The 23,862-nt window shown below is 38.0% G+C and overlaps 1 protein-coding gene across 1 annotated transcript in view; it reads right to left on the reverse strand.

The window, feature by feature from the left end:
* Positions 1-927: 927 nt before the first annotated feature.
* LOC142354986 (uncharacterized) overlaps positions 928-23,862 on the reverse strand; it is a gene marked incomplete at its 3' end in the record, with an annotated part of 39,725 nt that continues 16,790 nt past the window's right edge. Inside the window, exons 5-7 of the mRNA XM_075407305.1 lie at positions 19,883-20,027; positions 4,339-4,495; positions 928-1,118 (exon numbers count right to left, since the gene is read on the reverse strand). Coding sequence (XP_075263420.1) covers positions 928-1,118; positions 4,339-4,495; positions 19,883-20,027 — 493 coding nt within the window. The remainder of the gene's footprint in view (positions 1,119-4,338; positions 4,496-19,882; positions 20,028-23,862) is intronic.

Genomic DNA, 23,862 nt, shown 5'->3' on the forward strand with positions numbered 1-23,862 from the left:
ATGAGCATGTGTACAATTTTTATACAAAGAGTTTATTTTGTATAAAAATGTACATTACTTAAAAAAGAGGCAATCAAAGCATGAGGTATTTAAGGGAAGATGCCATTGCTCTAATTTTTGAAAATAAATCTGCTTAAATGTCCAAAAAGAAGAAGAAATCAGTAAAAAAAATTCAAAAACCAATTTTTCCAATAAGATGCATTGTTAGGCTTTTAAAAACCTTGTGCAATCAATATCAGGGATTTATATAATAATACAGCATCGACTGAAAATTATTCACACAAAAATCAAATTACAAAGAAGAAAAATGTGCCAATTGGACAAAAAACGGCTAAAAACGGTTATCTGTTTGCAACTCTCTGTCAAAAACACTTTTCAAAGTCGAGAAGTCCTCCACTGCTGAACGCTTTGCATGTTAAAAACAACTCTTGCTTCAACTAAAATAGTTCACACGGAATTTTTTCTCAAATTCGCCTTTAGGTCAAAACGCCGTCTGAATAAATAGTACTTTCTTTAGAAAAAACCTCAAGATAATCAATACTCCTCTTCGTGTCGTAAAATGACCACATGACTAATATAATTGCTTCAAACTTTGTTTGAGAGCAATTAAAAGTTTTACTTCTGACTAAAGTAACCATACTTCGATGCAAAAATGTAGAGATGTTCTATCTTTTTTGTTTTATTCTTAGAATACTCATTTTGGAGGACAAAGTCATTAGAGTAACGTTAGAGCTATAAACTGTTTTCTTTAGATTACTGGTAAACCTTGTGAATAGGTGGTCTAATTACCTTTAATCCGCTGTTTTTGCAAACATTCTTGGTGCAAATGGTTACTGTACTAACTTGTAATGAGTTCTATATATTTTTGATTTGGGCGTCTTTTTTTTTGGGGGGGGGGGGGGTCTTTGGAACAGAAAAGTTGCCAACCTGTACAGACTACAAAACTATCCAACAACTCAGGTTTTGAATCTTGACATTCAGTCTCCAGGAAAGATATGTTGAGGCGATACTTTGCTCCATCTAGCAAATGCCGAAACTCGTTGTTCTTGCCTGCTTCGACCTCCGATGACATAGCTTTACTGCCATCTTCTGTTGAAGTTGAGTTCGATGAATTACGGCCTTCAAAAGGAACTTTTTATAACAGCCAAGCCACTAGTTCTTATTTATATGTGTTAGTCTCAGCCATTTTAGTACAAATCAAAGAATTTCAATTACAATGCAAAGAATTTGAATTGCAATTCAAAGCATTTGAATTACAATTCAAAAAATTTGAATTACAGTTCAAAGAATTTGAATTACAATTCAAAGAATTTGAATTGTACTGTGGCGCTGTCTTTTTTTAAAGATCTGTTCACACATTTCCATGAATTTTGAAGTCAAATTGAAGTAGTGATTTTGGTCACGCCGAAACAGGAAGTGGAGCGGAAAAGCGAGTGATTTCGCGGCGTGAATTTGTTTCACTCTAATTTTAAAGTAGAGTGAGAAAACGGTGTTTAAACAGAAATTCGCTTTCTCGCTATTGGGTTTTTGTTCATATATGGCAATTTCAGTTTGATTTTTACTGTTTTTTCGATATTTTGGATCGGATTTTTTTCTAAATGCTTTTCCCAATCCATTCATAGTTCATTCCAGGCCGTTTTTGTTTGAACCAAATGTCTTTTTCTCGCTAGTGGTTTTTTTTTGTTCACATGCGGCATTTTGACATTGATTTTCTGTGTTTTTTTTTTATTTTTATCTGATTTTTTTGGAAATAATTTTCCCAGTTCACGCATAGTCCGTTCTAGGTCTAGTTTTTTGTTTAGTCAATTAAAATTCTTTGAATTGTACGTCAAGACTTGTCCTGCTATGTTTTTTCCTTTAGAGGCTAGAGAACAGGTCGAATCCTATTCTCTCATCTTCAAAGTAGCCAAAGAGGCCCAAGCAGCAGCTGCGGCTTGTTTCAGACGCTTCTTGAAAGTCGGTTATCTTGCAAGAGTCTTACAAAAAGGTCGCTTATCTTGCAAGGCTATTACAAAAGAGACAGATATCTTGTAAGAATTTTGCACGGAGGCGGTCATCGTGCAAGATCTTGCAAGATATCTTGAGAGATTATATGTTATTACACAAGATTCTTGTAAGATCTTGCAAGAACCTTACAAGATAACCGTCGGTATGGCCAGGGCTGCAAAAGATTTTCTTAAATACCGAGTTTGGGGCCCCAGTTCTAAATAATCTCCGACGAGATCATATTCAAGCGCACACCTGCAGACAAAGATTGGCCAACCTTACAAAATCTCCAGAATCATATTTATGTGAAATGGTTATCGGAGTGAAATAAATGACAATGGTGCTGAATTAAACATAAAATCAATTGTAGAGACGCTTTTAGGTCTCTATAATCAGCTAAGTGATCCCAAAATCCGTACCCCGTTCATTACTGGCCAAGTATAAATCCAAGTCCTTATCATTAATTATTCGCAGACTGATTGATGCCACCCTCGTCACCCATGTCAGACTAGGGGCAATTCCGATTCTTCTAAAAACCAGAAAAAAATTCCGGATTCCGTCAACCAAAAACAGCTAAATCTGGTAAATCATCAAAAAAAGTCATGAAAAGTTTGAAAAAAACTCCGAAAGACCCCAAAATTAGCTGGGAGACCGTTAAATAAAGGTCAGAAATTAAAATTTAAAATAACTTAAAAAATAGTTTTTCCTGGTTAAATTTTGACGTCTATGCCACGCATTTGATGTCACACGATTTCCCTCTTTGTGACGTTCTGTTGAGACTAATGAGTTTCTGTAACTGCAATATGAAACAAGAAACACGTTAGAGAAATTTTCAATCCTTCGAATGTTTCACTGAAAAAAGCTTAATTTGTGCTCGGGAATCAACTTGGCAAGTCCCACTTCGTCTATTAACTTCCCCAGTCTACAGAGTTCTGTCGAATAACTACTTTAGCTGTGTGATAAACAAAAGAAAAGATCAACAAAACTCAGCCCATTGATTTTCTACCGAATATTAATACTCTCTGATTAATGTATGGGTACACTTTTCTGTTCAACATGTGCACAGATTTATGAGCTCTATTGTAATCAAAAGTGCTTCGTGCGCCCAATTCAGGTAAATTACCTGCATGCTGGAATATCTTCTTTATCTACTGGAAAACTTGGATAGAAGATCGTGCCGATAAGAATGGACCTAGGACAGCCCGGGTCGAGAAAAAAATGGAAAAGTATGTAAGATAAGCGCTGAAAAATTAGTTTTTTCACCGCAAATTTCGTACGTAATTTTCCGGTGAAATGCGGTGAATGCGGTGAAATTATGTAAGTTCACCGCTAGACTAAGCGGTGATCTCACAGAAATTCGCCACAATTCACCGCTAAAATATGTAATTTCACCGCCCTTGCAAGGGTCCGAACCTCTCACCTCCTGCATGTCATCTTCTTCATCCATCTCCACTGCACATTCTTCTTCCACTGCGCCATCTCTAACAAAATTCTATTATTTTTTGTTTGAATAAAAATCGAATTCACTCTACTTTCTGCAAAACATGCGCGGTGAATTTTTGCAAGATTTGCAATTTTTAGCGGTGAAATTGCATATTTTAGCGGTGAACTGTGGTGAATTTTTGTAAGTTCACCGCTTACTCTAGTGGTGAAATTACATAAATTCACCGCTTAGAAAAAAGTGTCAAAAAGATGCAAGATTAAGGGGTAGTTTTAGTGGAAAGGCAAACCTAACATTTCCTCCCACACTCACCATTAATTTCACCGCATTCTTTGCTGATCTCAAACAGCTGTAACAATTTTTTCTAAGCGGTGAATTTATGTAAGTTCACCACTAAGTTGAGCGGTGAATTTATGTAATTTCACCGCATTCACCGCTTATCTTACATAATTTGGACACTTTTTTCGAAGCGGTGAATTTATGTAATTTCACCGCTAAATTCAGCGGTGAAATTATGTAATTTCAGCGCTACCAGGCGATAAAGTTTTTTTCACAGCATTCACCGCCTGATTTATGTAATTTCACCGCATTCACCGCTTATCTTACAAAAATTTCCGCATTAACCGCTTATCTTACATAATTTTGCGTTGAATGGCGGTGACACCTCGACCCGGGAGGGCTCCTTCGGCTTTTACTGAGCGCATTTTTGCTTTTTTAAAAAAGTTTTTCGAGCCGAAAATCTTGCAAGTATCTTCAATAAAAAGAGAATCTTGCAAGAAACTTACAAGAACTCTTAACATGGTCTTGCAAAAATCTTGCAATATCTTGCAAGATTAACTTTTGTTTCGACTCGCGAAAAGAAACACAAATTAAGTGTTTCATTTTGCCTGTGTGAAATAAAGTTTTGAGTTCCTTTCGAAGTAATTAGTTGGAGAGATGCAATGTAGGTGAATTTTACTGGTCCATTTCTCCTCATGCTTTCGTCTGTGTCAAAGTAGAACACAACAGAATTCTGAAAGAAGTACTTTTGGTATCGTGACATCAGTTTCGGTTCATATCTGACAACATCTAAAAACAAAACAAAAGCTACTTTGTCACAAGCTTCACTACCCGGACCCTAGTGCCAGAGTAAATCAGTACTGAAGCATTCAACGTGGCGTGATAGCCGAGAAGTAATGTGTGTGATTCTCACGCCAATGATTGAGAGTTCATTCCCCTGCCTCGGTGAAGCTGTCTGAGTGAGGATGAGCTCTTACTTAACCATACCTTCAGGTTGACCATATTTAAAATGGGGGACTATTAAAGTTTTGCACGCAAAATTGTTGCCATAGTTACCAAAAAAGAGCAATGCTGCTCTGAAATGTGGGGAAAATAAGAAAAAGGGCAGCTGAGAACAGGCCGCTGTGGCCTAAGGATGTTCCACTGCGATTTACGCAGGAACTTCAAACATTAATTATTATTGGTAAAATTCAATTGTAGATGGAAAATTCAGAACTGATTCATGGTGGCCGAAGGATAGATAGAGGTCATGAAGATAGAGGTCAAACCTGCGGGCCTAGTATTTTACCCCAAATGTTACGGGGGGAAAGAGTGGGAGGAGTGTAAAATGTTTAAAACAATTATACCCATATTTCTCCACTTATTAAGCGTGGAAAGTGTGTAATAAAAAATAAGACCAAAAGTATATTAAAAAACTAATGATTGAATTAAAGATGAAATACATATTTTTACGCTCTTAATAATTAAACTCTTTTTTAATAGCCGCACAGAGATAGCTGGGGCTATTCTTGGCCTTCTCTTGGTTTTTTACAATTCAAAGAATTTGAATTGTATTGCGGCGCTGTATTTTTTAAGATCTGTTCACACATTTTCATGATTTTTGAAGTCAAATTGGAGTAGTGATTTTGGTCACGCCGAAACAGGAAATGGAGCGAAAAAGCGAGTGGTTTTGTGGCGTGAAATTTTTTCGCTCTAATTTTAAAGTAGAGTGAGAATACAGTGTTTGAACAAGAATTCGCTTTATCGGTAGTGGATTTTTTGTTCACATGCGGCAATTTCACTTGGATTTTTACTGTTTTTTCGATTTTTTGGATCGGATTTTTTTCTAAATGGTTTTTCCAATCCATTCATGGTCCGTTCTAGGTCTAGTTTTCTGTTTAGTAAATGAAAATTCTTTGAATTGTACGTCAGGACTTGCCCTGCTATGTTTTTTTATTTCGTCGTCAAGATTTTTGTTACGACCATATGACGTCACAGCCACTTTTTGTTCATTCGTTCATGCAATTTCATCTGAATTGCATGTGTGACGTCATTTTTCCCTTTTAGTGGAGCGAGTTTTTTTGTACGTCAGGACTTGCCCTGCTATGTTTTTTTATTTCGTCGTCAAGATTTTTGTTACGACCATATGACGTCACAGCCACTTTTTGTTCATTCGTTCATGCAATTTCAACTGAATTGCATGTGTGACGTCATTTTTCCCTCTTAGTGGAGCGAGTTTTTTTGTTCATGCGCGTGATTAAATTTTGGGTCACACTTGACTTACCTCACTCTCAAAAATGACTTCCTCACTTTGAAATTGACTTTTATTTACTTTAATTCAAAGAGATAAGGTCAAATGGGTGTGTGTCACTCTAAATGAAGGTTATTTGAGATCAACTAATAGAGGCAGCAATAACTTATACAGATTTTTAATCAAAATATAACAGATCAGCCTTCAATGAAAAGGCGAATCTTTTTGGTCTGTCTTTTTTACTGTTTTTTTTTTGTTTAGACTGCCGATCTACGACTCTATTGCGGCTATTTTCTGGCAATCTGCCAGCTATGTTTAAACTTTTGGCATTAGACTTTCACAGTTTTTATACTCATCTAATCTCATTTTTTAAAATCAAATATTTAAAGTTATTCTGAAAGTAAAGCGAAAAAAAGAAGAGGATTGTTCCATGTTGAGACAGATATTTGAATTGATGGAATAGTTTCTCGGGTCGTCACCGCTAAAAATCGCTAAAAGATGTAAGATTTGCGGTGAATTTGAGTAAAAGTGTAAGATTTGCGTTCAATGGGATGAATGCGGTGAAAAAGAAACTTTTCAAGTGGTAAAAAATTTTTCCTCACCGCTTAAGCGGTGAAAGGAAATTTTCACCGCTACCAGCAGAAAGCGTTGAAAAAAAATTTTTGGCGCCACCTGCAGAATGCGGTGAAAAAAAACTTTTACCGCTACCGGCAGAATGCGGAGAAAAAAAACTTTCACTGCTTAAACCGCAAATCTTACAACTATTCACCGCGCTAATATAAACGCTTATCTTAAATTCACAGAAATTATGCTTTCACTAAGTACCTGATGGCGCAGTGGAAGAAGAAGTTGTTGACATGCAATTGGTGAGAGGTTCGAACCCGTGTACAGCAGTTTCTTTTTTTGTAAGAAATCCGGTGAATGCGGTGAAAAAAAATTTTTCCCGCTAAAAAACCGCAAAAATTCGCCGCATTCAACGCTAAAAGATGCGGGCACTTTGCGTTGAAAAAAGCTTTTTTTCACCGCTATTCATCGCTTTTTTTGTATTGTTTTTTGACCAAACCTCGACCCGGGTTTCATTAACTGGGCTATTATATTAACAGTTATAATTAATTAATCTAAATACAATCAATGAATTGGAGAACACGTATATAACTAACCAGCTGGTTATGTTTCCTTAACTTAGATATTGCGACCCCAAAAATCATTTGTAGTAAAATCAAATTGATCGTTTCCGTTTGTGCCCCCCCCCCACCCCAGCGCCTAGGGGGTGCATATTATTTGCGCCCCCCAGACGCACTTGCCATAATCTAACATAGTGATTTACTATGTAATGGCACGTGCTCTGTAATTGAGGGGAGCATAGCGTACTGGGGAGAGGGGCACAAACGGAAATGATCCAATCAAATAGATCAAGATATGAAAAGATTGTCTTCCACAGAAGTTTTGTGTGAAGAGACGCAACTGTCATCTTATGAAAAGATACAGATCTTTTTTCCCGGATACCCTCATTTAATTTGGGTTTTTGGTACAGAATCTGTCCCCCTGCACTCTGGCCCCCTGTCTTTTGTAATATTGTGGCTTTTTTGTTTGAATCTCTCAACTGTAGATTTGGTCTCTGTATCAACTTTCTGACTGTTTTTTTTGTTTAGTCAAATTTGACCGACCAATATATTTAACGTGGAGAGTTTGAGTGGTATCATGAAAAACCCTTTGACAAAATTTTATGTTCGAAAGTAAATGGTTTCATTTTTCTAGAAAAATGTGGGTTTTCTTATACCTCAGACATCTTTCAATAACTAATATGCCAGGAGGCACGTGCTGAAAAGACTGTTACTTTGCAGAACCAAGTAGTAATATCGATTTTTACAGATGTAAATCAATGGTTAGGAAATGGATAATTCTTGCTTGGTAGCAAATCTCACGCAACATCAGAGTTTTTGCAAAGAACCAAAAGTGGTTAAAGCCTACCCAGCAATATAGAGCCGAAAAGGTCTTGATTGCTAAAGTCTTTTTTCGAAACAACACAGACAATTACGTCAGTGAAGCAAGCTGATTAGCTTGTTTCTTTGAGGCCCGGCCAAAACACCACCTACACTGCAAAACTAGCGAAAAACCAGCTGTTTAGGCTGAAACTCTTGATAACTCTCAGAAAAATTAAGCTATTTTGTCCGCAAAAGCTTCATAACGTAAATTGTTGGCCAACTTAGCTTCGAAAAAACGGCAAAAAATAAATTTGGAGCAGCTTTCAGCCGGTTTTGCGTGATCACAACTATCCCAGTCGGTGAGGTTCTTGCAAGAGGTTGCAAAGTTTTATCTTATTTTTCTTCCTTTTTCTATTTCTCTTTCTTTACGATATGTGCACAATTTATTGTCTTCCAATGAGAGATCAAACTGGAGGAAAGATTTTACATACAGTTGAGTTGTTGATAGAGCAAAAAAATGGAGCATCGAAGCGCAAGCTTTCTTATAACCTCTTTAAAGTGAAGCAGTAAAATGAGGCCATTTGAGTTTTTGCACATGGGGCCATTTGGCCGCTTTTTTTGCGATTTCTGTCTCTTTTAATCGTTTTTTTTATTTACTACTGACGGTGACAAACATCTTATAATGGTTCAAAAATGCAATTCTTCAAATCAAGCCAAGAAATTTTATGATTATGACACACCGAGTTTTTATCAACTTTACTTTTGTCCTTCTTCGTTCACTTTGCCCTTCTATCCTTTGTTAATCCAACCTGTATTTGCAGTCCCACTGGTATTGCAATAAAGTCCCTGAAAAACGAAAAAATGTTGTCAAATTTATTCTTATATATTAATCAATTTGGCATTGAGCTGGAATGTTTATGACAATTTTCTCGTATTTTTAGTTGTTCTTTAATATCTTGAAACTTAGTCTCCGCAAAATTGGTCACTTTTGTAAAAAGCTGATAGAAAGGCCAAGGGTTTATCAATTAAAAATTTTTGCGGCATTATTTATTTGATAAAATTAGAATTTTTGAGTTTCGCTGGACTTTGTTTTTTGTTTTCATGTCACTTTATCATTTAGGTAACCGCTTTCATTGGGGTTGTTAACAGGCATTTGGATGTCATTGCCATTTTTGCGGTTATTCGACAGTGAATACTTAGATGTACTTTACTTTAAGGCAATTATATAGTTTTTATGTTATATCTAACAGTATCCACTGAGAATAACCTGGTTTTAGAATGTGGCTTTAGTTCAAAACTTAACCTCTTTATCTGTTTTCTAATGACATGATGCTCTTTTCCTTCATTTTGTTGCTCACTGCAATGAAAAAATTTTTTAGCTGCTCTCTAAAAATAATAGCAGATCATAATATTTGGTTGCGGTTCCAATCACTCTGACGTACTTTTTTTTAAAAAAAATCATTTTGTTTTTTGTCGAATTAACTTTTTTCTTTTTATTCTTCACATTTTGGAGTTGCTTTATTTGATGTCAAAACATTCCAGCATCTATTGGAGGATTAAGGTACCGCTGAAAGTGTGAATGAAATCGTTAATAAGTGCAAAGGCATTCTATATATGGAATCTCTTGCGACAGATTTCTAGGAAATTTGCAGAGCAAACCATATTGACACCACTAAAAATATTAGTTCTAAAATTTTTTGTAACTTGAATTTTTTGCAGCGGGTTTTTGAGTACTTTTCCTCCAAAATCAAACCACCGTCCTGATCTAATAACTCCTGTAATTCTCTAAACTCTAGACTAAAACACATTTTTATTATTATCTCCATTTTGAGATTGTAACACTTTTTATTTAGTTGAAAATGCTTTTGTCCGTTTTCGAAAATCCATAACCCAACAGGCAAAAAGCTCAAAATTTGTCACAGTCCTGAAATTATCTTCTAAAGCAAAACTGTTGTTGACAGTCAAAATCCTTTTCTGATTAGTATCTTTTCTTTTCACAACTGTTTTGTGTGCTCATTCTACGATGGATCAGAAGACAGTGAAGCCGCTGACCTACACAGAAAGAAAACGCAGAGAATTTTCCAATGTGGAGCACAAGATTTGTGTCGAAGGATGCATATGAGAAAGAAATTGCTGTTTTCGAGGAGAAAAACAACAACATTTTTTGCCATCTGACTCGGACTATAGATACAAAAAACCTCATGGTGATGAGATATGACCGTGTGGAAGATGACGTAATAGGATATGAAGCAAAAAAATTGGAACCTCTTGCAAGAGAGAATTCATTGTGTAGACAGACATTGACCACGGTGGTTCTGGTAGTACAGATGGCTCGTCTGAACCTCGATGATTTTGAGTAATTGGACAACTCCTTCATCAGGAAGCAGGGGGAATCAGGCTCAGAGACACTCCTCAATGCCTTGTTCCTCAATGGTCGGCCAATGATGTATGAATGTTTCGTTATACAAGGAAGCTTTAACCCGGCAACAAACTTCACAGTGTTGAGGAAAAAAGGCTGCAGACACTTCTGTAGAGCACGGCACAGAGACATAAGGACAAAAGTGTTCAGTGCCACTAGCAGTGGAGTGTGATTTCAAAAGATGAACCAACAAATAAAACTGATTTGTGTGGGTTGAAACCCTGGACACTTTGCCAATGACTGCAGGAGGAAAGAGTCAGCGTAAAGCAACAAGTGTGGCGAGGCGGGTTACCTAAACAGGGCATGCAATAGACAAAGCGATGGAGGCAAACATGAGTCAGTGGTGATGATTACAAAAGTGGTTACACCAAACAAAAATTTTTGGGCAGCTATTATCGAGTGGAACACAGCAAGCAGGTTGGTGGACAGTGGTTGTACAGATCACATAATTACAAACATCGAGGTTCCTGTGCATTGTGCCCATTCAAAAATTGTTCATTGTTTCAACTGACGCAAGATGATAGTAGTTCGAGAAGTGATCATCAAAGTGTCCAAATGGGGCTCAATTTTGACAACACAGACGCCTGATCTTCAAGATGAGGAATCACAGCAAGTGGGGATCTAACACCCAGATGATAGTCTTCACGACAATGGCAACAAAGAGAGACAGAGCACATCTACTTCAAAATAAGGAGTGGCACATTGCAGAGATTGTGAACACTAAAAAAGACACTGAAACCAGATGCCCCAGATGTTGACAAAGCAGCACTAGATGAAGATTCTACTGCAACAGGAGGGAGTCTCTGAGACTCAGTGTCACTAGGAGAGATTGTCACATGAATCTTCTCACAGTCAGTGACAGTTGGATTCAATGAAGATGCACTGGTGAAAGCGCACAGAAAAATTGAAGGAGTTTCTCTCAGAGCAGTGCGAGATGTACTTTCTGGATGCAGGCATTCTACAAGAGAAGACCATATCAGAGACGCCTCAACAGAATGGTTTAGCTGATATGTGCAACAGGACACAGCTGGAGATATCAAGATGCTTACTCAGTGACTCGAGTCTTCCCAAGATGATGTGGGGAGGTGCAATTCGCCATGCAACAAAAATCAGGAACTTGATTGTGAGACGAGGAGAAAAAAATGCCTATCAAGCTAATATCAGGTATAAAACTTAAGATTTTAATTAGTCAATTATCTATTTTTGTTTGCACAGTCTCCATGAAGAAGAAGGACAGAGAGGTCAGCGAACTTGAATCCAAAGCACTTGAAGGAAATTTTGGGGGTTAAACTGAAGGAGACAACGCATGCCTGGTGCACCTACACAATACAAGCAAGGGGGCATTTCGAGATGTGAACATCAAGGAGTCCGAAGTGAACCTAACCCCTGACAACGCAGAGACGCCGATCAACTAGATGAGGGGTTACAGCAATTGGGGATCTGGCACCCATATTATAGTCATCAAGACAATGACAACAATGGCAAACAGAGCACATCTACTGCAAAAAATAGGAGTGGCACAACGCAGAGATTGTGAATACTAAAAAAAGTCACTGAAGACAGATGCCCGAGATAGTGATGAAGTGGCACTAGATAAAGACTTTACTGCAACAGGAGGGAGTCTCTGAGACTCAGTGTCAATAGGAGAGATTGTCACATGAAATTCCTTACAGTCAGAGACAGTTGGATTCAATGAAGATGCACTGGTGAAAGCGCACAGAAAAAGCGAAGGAGTTTCTCTCAGAGCAGTTCGAGATGTACGTTTTGGATGCAGGCATTCTACAAGAGAAGACAATATCAGAGACGCCTCAACAGAATGGGTTTGCTGATATGTGCAACAGGACACAGCTGGAGATATCAAGATGTTTACTCAGTGACTCGAGTCTTCCCAAGATTATGTGGGGAGCTGCAATTCGCCATGCAACAAAAATCAGGAACTTGATTGTGAGACGAGGAGAAAAAAATGCCCATCAAGCTAATATCAGGTATAAAACTTAAGATTTTAATTGGTCAATAATCTATTTTTGTTTGCACAGTCTCCATGAAGAAGAAGGACAGAGAGGTCAGCGAACTTGAATCCAAAGCACTTGAAAGAAAGTTTGTGGGTTAAACTGAAGGAGACAACGCATACCTGGTGTACCTACACAATACAAGCAAGGGAGCATTTTGAGATGTGAACATCAAGGAGTCCGAAGTGAACCTAACCCCTGACAACGCAGAGACGCCGATCAACTAGATGAGGGGTTACAGCAATTGGGGATCTGGCACCCATATTATGGTCATCAAGACAATGACAACAATGGCAAATAGGGCACATCTACTGCAAAAAATAGGAGTGGCACAACGCAGAGATTGTGAATACTAAAGAAAGTCACTGAAGCCAGATGCCCGAGATAGTGATGAAGTGGCACTAGGTAAGGACTTTACTGCAACAGGAGGGAGTCTCTGAGACTCAGTGTCACTAGGAGAGATTGTCACATGAATCTTCTCACAGTCAGAGACAGTTAGATTCAATAAAGATGCACTGGTGAAAGCGCACAGAAAAAGCGAAGGAGTTTCTCTTAGATCAGTTCAAGATGTACTTTTTGGATGCAGGCATTCTACAAGAGAAGACCATATCAGAGACGCCTCAACAGAATGGGTTAGCTGATATGTGCAACAGGGCACAGCTGGAGATATCAAAAGGCTTACTCAGTGACTCGAGTCTTCCCAAGATGATGTGGGGAGGTGCAATTCGCCATGCAACAAGAATCAGGAACTTGATTGTGAGACGAGGAGAAAAAAATGCCCAGCAAGCTAATATCAGGTATAAAACTTAAGATTTCAATTGGTCAATTATCTATTTTTGTTTGCACAGTCTCCATGAAGAAGAAGGACAGAGGGGTCAGCGAACTTGAATCCAAAGCACTTGAAAGAAAGTTTTTGTGTTAAACTGAAGGAGACAACGCATACCTGGTGTACCTACACAATACAAGCAAGGGGGCATTTCGAGATGTGAACATCAAGGAGTCCGAAGTGAACCTAACCCCTGACAACGCAGAGACGCCGATCAACTAGATGAGAGGTTACAGCAATTGGGGATCTGGCACCCATATTATGGTCATCAAGACAATGACAACAATGGCAAATAGGGCACATATGCTGCAAAAAATAGGAGTGGCACAACGCAGAGATTGTGAATACTAAAGAAAGTCACTGAAGCCAGATGCCCGAGATAGTGATGAAGTGGCACTAGATAAAGACTTTACTGTAACAGGAGGGAGTCTCTGAGACTCAGTGTCACTAGGAGAGATTGTCACAGAAATTTTCTCACAATCAGAGATAATTTGCTTCAATGAAGATGCACTTGAGCAAGCGCACAGAACAGAGTCCGGACGAATGACACGAACAATGAACGTTTCGCAAATTTCCGAAAAAGTCAGAACCCGTCTTGTTTTGACTGAGGTTGACTATGTAGAACCCAAAACGTTCTACGAAGCTGAGCAAGTTGTTGCTTTGGACCAGCGGCACCGGAAAATGAATGACAATGCTAATGCACTTAATACAACGATACTTGGAACCTAGTAAGACCAACCACAGACAGGGATGTCATATCGGGCAAATGGGTCTACAAAGTGAAATTGAGACCCAGTGGTCAAGTCGGAAAATGCAAAGCACGCTTTGTGGCAAAAAGTTTCAATTAAGTGGAAGGACTAGACTATTTTGGGACTACTCAGTGAAGCAGGGCCACGTAAAGCACCAGTTTGATATCAAAACGGTTGCACTTCCCAATAGGTTAAAACGTTTATCTGAAACAGCCACAAGAATTTTTGAAGCAATGATCAGATGGAGAGAAAACAGTATGCCGATTGAATAAATCAATTTAGGGTTTGAAACAGGCTGCTAATATCAGGTACAAGGAGTTGGCGAACTTCATACTGAGACAGGGGTTCACCAGAAGCAATAACAATCAATGCTTGTTCGTGAGAGCAAAGAAAGATGGTCACACCTTCATTTTGGTTGGATTGAAGACATCATAGTAGTCTCAGAAGCAAAACAGTAATCTCCGATGTCAAGGAAGCAATCGATACAACATTCCGCACAACAGACAGAAAAAGAACACAGTGGCTTTTGGGCCTAAGAATCAGTCTAGAAGAGGGCAAAATTCACAGTCAAACAGAACCACTACATAGAGACATTGCTTAAATGATTTCAAGTGGATCAATGCAAACCCCCAAGAACACCAGCTGACTTGAATTTTAAATTTCTGACAGCAAAGTGAGTATTTTGGCATCAAACAGAAACATCCAATAACAATCAGAGAGGCAAACTAAATTGTATCAGACTTTGTGGAAACCCAATTATGCACAAAAGAAGCAAGCACATCGAGAAAAATTTTCAACTTATTTGGGACAAGACGGATTAAAAGACTATTTCATTTCAATACGCTTCTTTTGATAAAATGGCAGCGGACACTTTTACCAAATCCTTGCCTGTATCGAAAGAGAAAACATTCAGAACAGTTTTGACGTGAACAAAATCTACGCAATCGGCTCAAATCTGAGTAAAGTGATAGAAACTCAGTCCAAACTGTAGTCTTAAACTTAGTGAAAAATATTAATAAAACTTATTTTACCAATATAATCAGACGGGAGCCAATTGATGCAAGTCGCTAAATTGATGTAAACAAACTGTCAAGGAATGGTGCTGCGAATCAAAACTCGGTTCCAACTGATGATTCTAGAGAGTTAGGTTATTTGATGAAAAGTCGTCCCTGCATATATTAAATGATTATGTTACCACCGGAAGTGTGAAAGAAATCTTGGAAAAGTGCAAATGCATTTTATATATTGTATCCATTGCGAGTGAATTCTAGGAATTTTGCAGATGCAAACCACATTGAGCAAGCCTTGCGATTAAGTCTTGAAGATTTAATTTTTATCTTGACTTTTTGCTTTGATTAAGGTACACATACAATTAATTTTTGAGTCCTTATCAATCCCAAAGTCAGATCGCCATCTTGTTCTATTAATCATTTCACTCCTGTAAATCTCTAAATTCTACTGTAAATTACAGTTTTGTTATTCGCTCAGAATAATTCAAATCTTTTTTACTTAGTTGCAAAGACTGTTATTCCGCTTGCCAAAAACTATAACCCATCATTAGGTGTTTTGGGCTGGGCTGAATGGCAATGTACCTTGAACAATTCCATTGAGTTTTCTGCATTCACGTGAGCACTAATTGGAAAGTTTTTGGAAAACTAATTTTTTGTGTCTTTTGTTTTCTGTGTAATGAGATTCTCAATTATTCAAAATCAATTCTTGTAAGAGAAACCGGTGTTTTTTTCAGATCTTGATCTCTTTTTGTCAAAGTTCATGCTTAAATTGAAGGAAAAAAAACAAACTGTTTTGCCACGGAGCATTAGTACAAAGATTGTAAAGACAACCTGGAACTGCAACATTCCATATCTGTGAAAAACAAACGGATATATTAATGCTTAGATGAAATGTGTGATGCTGGACTTCGTCATTCCACAATGAAATAGATTACCTGGTTTATTTATATTAGGATATTCTAACCTAGTTAGTGCCTGCCCAGGCTGAGGTCCCAGATCGAAATTCTATTTTGGTTCGGAAGCACGAATGAACGCACGATAGTCTGGACATGAGTAACTTCGAACGCACGATATTCTGGACATGGGCAATTTTTAACGCACAAATGTCTGGGCATAAGCATGTTTTAACTATAGAAATTCAGAAAATAGTCAACCTAGAGCGCGTAAATCTTTTTTAAATGAAACAAGAATGCCAAATGCTGATGAGCCCATGTTTGACGAAACACTCTTACTCAGCCACATGCTCACCCAAGTGAAAACTTTCTACGAAGAAAACTTCATTTCACTTGAACTCAGAATTTGCAAAACTTCCAACGGTGGAACAATCGCGTCCAACATTTTGCTTTGCTTTGGAAAATTTCAAGCCTAGAATTATGGACAATTGCTGAAGTTGCAAAACAAAATGAAGTGGAAAGACTAGACTATTTTGGGACTACTCAGTGAAGCAGGGCCACGTAAAGCACCAGTTTGATATCAAAACGGTTGCACTTCCCAATAGGTTAAAACGTTTATCTGAAACAGCCACAAGAATTTTTGAAGCAATGATCAGATGGAGAGAAAACAGTATGCCGATTGAATAAATCAATTTAGGGTTTGAAACAGGCTGCTAATATCAGGTACAAGGAGTTGGCGAACTTCATACTGAGACAAGGGTTCACCAGAAGCAATAACAATCAATGCTTGTTCGTGAGAGCAAAGAAAGATGGTTACACCTTCATTTTGGTTGGATTGAAGACATCATAGTAGTCTCAGAAACAAAACAGTAATCTCCGATGTCAAGGAAGCAATCGATACAACATTCCCCACAAAAGACAGAAAAAGAAAACAGTGGCTTTTGGGCCTAAGAATCAGTCTAGAAGAGGGCAAAATTCACAGTCAAACAGAACCACTACATAGAGACATTGCTTAAATGGTTTCAAGTGGATCAATGCAAACCCCCAAGAACACCAGCTGACTTGAATTTTAAATTTCTGACAGCAAAGTGAGTATTTTGGCATCAAACAGAAACATCCAATAACAATCAGAGAGGCAAACTAAATTGTATCAGACTTTGTGGAAACCCAATTATGCACAAAAGAAGCAAGCACATCGAGAAAAATTTTCAACTTATTTGGGACAAGACGGATTAAAAGACTATTTCATTTCAATACGCTTCTTTTGATAAAATGGCAGCGGACACTTTTACCAAATCCTTGCCTGTATCGAAAGAGAAAACATTCAGAACAGTTTTGACGTGAACAAAATCTACGCAATCGGCTCAAATCTGAGTAAAGTGATAGAAACTCAGTCCAAACTGTAGTCTTAAACTTAGTGAAAAATATTAATAAAACTTATTTTACCAATATAATCAGACGGGAGCCAATTGATGCAAGTCGCTAAATTGATGTAAACAAACTGTCAAGGAATGGTGCTGCGAATCAAAACTCGGTTCCAACTGATGATTCTAGAGAGTTAGGTTATTTGATGGAAAGTCGTCCCTGCATATATTAAATGATTATGTTACCACCGGAAGTGTGAAAGAAATCTTGGAAAAGTGCAAATGCATTTTATATATTGTATCCATTGCGAGTGAATTCTAGGAATTTTGCAGATGCAAACCACATTGAGCAAGCCTTGCGATTAAGTCTTGAAGATTTAATTTTTATCTTGACTTTTTGCTTTGATTAAGGTACACATACAATTAATTTTTGAGTCTTTATCAATCCCAAAGTCAGATCGCCATCTTGTTCTATTAATCATTTCACTCCTGTAAATCTCTAAATTCTACTGTAAATTACAGTTTTGTTATTCGCTCAGAATAATTCAAATCTTTTTTACTTAGTTGCAAAGACTGTTATTCCGCTTGCCAAAAACTATAACCCATCATTAGGTGTTTTGGGCTGGGCTGAATGGCAATGTACCTTGAACAATTCCATTGAGTTTTCTGCATTCACGTGAGCACTAATTGGAAAGTTTTTGGAAAACTAATTTTTTGTGTCTTTTGTTTTCTGTGTAATGAGATTCTCAATTATTCAAAATCAATTCTTGTAAGAGAAACCGGTGTTTTTTTCAGATCTTGATCTCTTTTTGTCAAAGTTAATGCTTAAATTGAAGGAAAAAAAACAAACTGTTTTGCCACGGAGCATTAGTACAAAGATTGTAAAGACAACCTGGAACTGCAACATTCCATATCTGTGAAAAACAAACGGATATATTAATGCTTAGATGAAATGTGTGATGCTGGACTTCGTCATTCCACAATGAAATAGATTACCTGGTTTATTTATATTAGGATATTCTAACCTAGTTAGTGCCTGCCCAGGTTGAGGTCCCAGATCGAAATTCTATTTTGGTTCGGAAGCACGAATGAACGCACGATAGTCTGGACATGAGTAACTTTGAACGCACGATATTCTGGACATAGGCAACTTTTAACGCACAAATGTCTGGGCATAAGCATGTTTTAACTATAGAAATTCAGAAAATAGTCAACCTAGAGCGCGTAAATCTTTTTTAAATGAAACAAGAATGCCAAATGCTGATGAGCCCATGTTTGACGAAACACTCTTACTCAGCCACATGCTCACCCAAGTGAAAACTTTCTACGAAGAAAACTTCATTTCACTTGAACTCAGAATTTGCAAAACTTCCAACTGTGGAACAATCGCACCCAACATTTTGCTTTGTTTTGGAAAATTTCAAGCCTAGAATTATGGACAATTGCTGAAGTTGCAAAACATAATGAAGATTTAATTACTGGATGGCTGGCACCACTTCAAACAAGTTTTTCATCGAGCACCTTTCATTAATTTAAAATATGCCGACTGCTTTGAAACCAGCAGGTTTTTTGAATCGTAAAACAATGATGTTGAAGACTATCTGAAAAAATAAACGGCGCGTAAAATTGAGTGAATGCCATCACGTGGTTAGGTGGCTACTCGGACTTGAGTCTCAGAGCATTCCAGCGCTGAACCAACACATTTCAAGTGTAAAAACTTATTCAGTTCTGAAGCATTGCATCTCCAGAACTTCTTAAATCTCTTTATGTGCACTTCTTTATTATTATTATTTTGAGGTCATGGAGATAACCCAGGCTAAACTTATCCTGTAGACTCTGAAAATTACTCATACCCCAAAATTAAGTCTGAGCAGAGTAATCATACTTTTGCAGCTTATAACTGGTAATTACTATAATAGTATACACACCATTTATATATAAGCTAGTTTGTAGGCAATTGCCGCATAGCCCTTTTAGCTTAGTGATTACGACTTGCTACGCAAACCAAATGTTACAAGTATCCACGCGGAAGTTCGAATTGCATGTAAATCAAAACTTGTTGGCGGGAGTTATGCTGAGCATCAAGACTGGCCCGTGTAAGTTGCGACTCGTACAGATTACTGACCATTCAGAAAAACAGAATGTATCTATACTGATTCTGCGCTCATTTACTCTGCCACCAACCTCCGGGTTCGTAAAACCGCTCTGGCCAGAGCATTATAGGCAGCTTACAAGTGGGCTCCTGTATGTCTTTAGAACAAAGAGCGTAGAAAACTTTCGGTCGGGCCCTGTGCCTGAACAGCGGCATTTTTGAATCTGCATATTCTGAGTCACCTCAGGTTGAGGTCCCAGACGGAAACTCCATATTTCCAGACCATCCCCGACAAAACATGTCTATGTCCAGACCCTCCCAGATCGAAGGTACCCATGTCCAGACTTTCGCGAGTTCAAAATTACCTATGACCAGACTTTCTTGTGTCCCAAAGCAAAATTAGAGCGCTCCAATTTTGCAAATTTGTGCGTTCATGTCCATACTATCGCACGTTCAAAAAACTTGGTGCGTACTTCGTGCGTTCAGAAGTGCGTCTGGCCAGATTTTCGGTCTGGCATCTAAACCTGGAACCCATGGTGCGCGAACCCCAGCTGTTATGATGAGAGATAGTGGTATGGATTGGAGAACATACCACTATCTGGGGTCTTTTGAGCGTCTGAAATGTGACCTGAAAATGTCCAGAGTGTTTATATGATTACCTGATGGGATAACCCTTGTTAGGTTCAGTTTGAGATCAGTTGGAGTGGATTGGGTTGTGAAAACGTCTGGCATGGCACTGCATTCACCCTGGATACAATAGATCACGTGTCTCAGCCCACTATCCAGGTAGATCAACTTCGTTCCCTAAATCCAAAAATGCAATGATTGCTGAAAATGATTGATTGACTAATTTGAAATACTATTTCCCAAATTTTGATTCTTGGCTTTCACGATTAAGTAGTTCAATTATAACTGTTTCTATAGCAAAAATTTGCCCTGATTAGGTTTTCATCAACTCTAGGGCTTGTGTGTAATAATTGGATGCCTGTTTTTTTACTTATAATAATTTGCATCGCCTGATAATGGCCTGACTACTCATTGCAATTCAAATACAACCTTATAAAGCTGTAGAAATATCAACTATAAATGGTGAAATTCTACAGGGGATAGTATGAGTATGAAACTGTTTCTTCAAATCGACTTTTACCGGCTCAACAATTAACCGGTAATTTTAAATAATTTGACATGGTTTTTCATTCTGTAATAAAATGGAGTCAAACATTGAGAACAGAGTTGGTGGCAACGGACAATGAATTAAAAAGAGCGCAACTTATCAGTTTGAAAAAAAATTTGAGAGGGAAATCCGGGCGACGTTAAAAATTATAATTTTGCGGAATTGTCGAGAAATAGAGGTGAACTAAGAGTGAACTTCCGATCTGTCCACCTTTCCACCCTTATTCCCAATTTTTAACGGTGGAAAACCGGGTCAACTTCTATCCCCGATTTTAAGCGGTGGAATTGGGCAAAATCCTCGGTTGCGGAAAGAAACCCTGTGATACATATGGATACCTAAATATATATCGAAACCTTTATGTGTACTAAATTATTTACCCTCTATATCTATAATTATATCATGTGTTTTATAAACTAAAAGTTATGACTTCTATTTATTCACCTATATTAATATTCCCGTTAGTCTACTAAATTATTTCATATTTTGTTCATATCAGTTTATTATTAGTAATCATAATCTCAGTTAGTCAATCTGAATTCAAGTTACTCTGCAAACGCTCTTCATAATCCTAAGTTAATCTTAGCAGTGGATCCGCGTCGCGTTTCCAATAAACATAATTCACGATACACAAGTAGTTGTGTATTTGGTCAGCACTTGTTACTCAATTCTTAAGACAAAGCATTCGCACCGCGAATCCTAAACTGTTCAGTAATAAAAGATATAACATGGCGCAGTCAGCGACAAAGGACAGCGGCAAATCCCCACTTGGAATTCAACCCTTTTGGGAAAAGGCGACATTAGAACCCCCAATTCGCTGGGAGTTTTGGAGAATACAATTGAAACTCGCAATCCACGCTAGAGAGGGAATTGAAGTGGACCTTCTCTTGGTAGACCCTCCAGAACATGTTCTCTTACCTCCTGAACCAGCATATGAGGATGCAGTGGACAACCCGACGGCACAATCAGCACGACATCGACGTACCCGCAATGAGCAGGCAAAAACAGCGTGGAAAAACCAATGTCAACGTGTCATGACAGCCGGCGTACTTTGTGGTGACAAACCATGGAAGTTATGTGATCGAAAAGCATCCTCTCTGATATATTTGAGCTTAGGCATGGAAGGGCGTCGTGTATTCAACTCAAAAAATTCAACCATCAACCTCGAAACAATCTCAGCGAAGGATCTTTGGGACGTTCTAAATACAAACTTCATTCGGATCCATAATATAACCTTCGATAGATACCTCTTCCTCACACGAAAACAACAAAAGGCAGAACCTGTTGAGAAGTTCTATGGACATCTCAAAGAACTTTCGGAAAACTTTGATCTAGGAGATAAAGGGGACACTATCATCCGGGATGTCTTTATCGCGAATATGCAAAATGAAGACATTCAGAAGGAACTTCTTAAAGAAACAGTAGACCCGGAAAAAGCATTGGCAATAGCAATTAATATTGAGATGGGTACACTAAACCAACTAAAAATGAACGCAAGCAAAACCGAGTCACAGTCAACGGTTAACCAAGTACAACGGACACGTATCGCGAATGCCACCCCTTTCTCCAATATGAATACAACCGCACGGAAAAAGCCTACAACCTGTCATTTCTGTGGATCTAATTGGACCGCCGACCACCGTAATAAATGTCCCGCTCGGGGAAAAAGATGCAATAACTGTGGTATTGAGAACCACTTCGCAAAGGTTTGTCGCAAACCTAAAGATCCCAATTCGTACCCAAAACCTAGACCGCGAGTCAATAACGTAGAAAAAGACGATAAAAATGAAGATGTCAATCAAATTTCGGCCAATTTTGATCCCGATTTGGAGTCAAATTATTCTTCAGATGACGATAACTGTGTAGCAGTAATATCTTCAACAGATTCCGCAACTTCGGTGGACGCAACCAATCTTCCTGTAACTCTCGGCAATACACCAACAAAGGTTTTGGTGGATTCGGGCAGCGTATGTACAATAATAAATGAATCCTTGGCGAACTCAATCATTTCCCATGACCCAAAATCAAAGTGGATACGCGAAGCGAATCCTAAACAATTGAAAACATTTTCATATGAACCTATTCATACGGTGGGCATCCTCCAAACTTCCATTCAAAGCAGCAATTGGTACGCGAATCCAATCGAAATTCAAGTAGTGGCGGACGGACATCGTTCTCTATTGGGTAGAGATTTGTTTCCAGCTCTTGGACTTTCAATACATCAATCAAGTAATCAAGTAACAATCAATCAGGTAGATCAAGAATATTGCCCAATCAAAAAACAGATTGCTATTGATTACCCCGACTTAATCTCCAGAATTGGTAAGTCCAAAGTACATACAGTTCGTTCAAAATTCCACAAACATTATACCCCATCACATCAAAAAGGCCGCCGTGTTCCTATAAATTTATTAGACAAAGTATCCGCTGAACTAAAGGACACATTGAAAAATTACAAGAATGTTCGGATAAAAACTTCATTTCTCCCATTGTAATTACGGTCAAAAAGGACAAATCTGTAAAATTAGCTCTTGATTCGAAAATATTAAACAAAGCGATCCACAAAAACAAGTATCAAATGCCAAAAATAGATAGTCTCATCGATTCAATTTCACAACATATTAATAACTCAATTCTGGGAGATAATGTCTATTTTTCAACAATCGATCTAAAATATGCCTATAGCCAATTAAAGCTGCATCCAGATACTGCACGTCATTGTAATTTTAATATCATTTGCGGCGAAGCAACGGGTACGTATTGTTTTAAAACGGGATTTTATGGCCTTACAGATATGCCGGCCGAGTTTCAAAAGGCAATGGATTATACATTGGTTGGGCTGACTAACACATACTGTTTTCTGGATGACATAATCGTAGTTAGCAAAGGCACCCAGGAATCGCACCTCAAATACGTATACAAATGTCTCCAAAAACTTGAAGCAGATAACCTTAGAATTAATTTAAGCAAATGCCACTTCGCAAAACATCAAATAAATTGGCTTGGCTTTACATTCTCACAAAGTGGTGTTAAACCTATCGAATCTAAAACAGCGGCAATTGCGGAAATTAAAGCCCCAAAAACATTGAAACAATTACGGTCATTTTTAGGTAGCGTTCATCATCTAAGCAAATTTATACCTAATCTTGCCAAAATATGCCACCCTCTTCGACCTTTACTAAAGAAAAACGAAAAATTTATTTGGAATTAGAATCATCAATTACATTTTGAACATATCAAAACTGTTATTGCAAACGCTACGGAAAATACTCATTTTAATCCAACACTGGAAACGCGCATCAAATGTGATGCATCCCGCCAATTTTAGGCGCTGCACTCGAACAATTAGATTGCGAAGGGTGGAAAAAAATAGCTTTTGCATCTCGTTTTCTTAATAGCTATGAGGAACGTTATAGTGTAAATGAACTCGAATTACTTGGGGTGGTTTGGGCCATTGAATATTTTAAA

Source organism: Convolutriloba macropyga, unplaced genomic scaffold, assembly GCF_964194025.1.
Source record: "Convolutriloba macropyga unplaced genomic scaffold, txConMacr16.3 SCAFFOLD_1463, whole genome shotgun sequence".
NCBI lineage: Eukaryota > Metazoa > Xenacoelomorpha > Acoela > Convolutidae > Convolutriloba > Convolutriloba macropyga.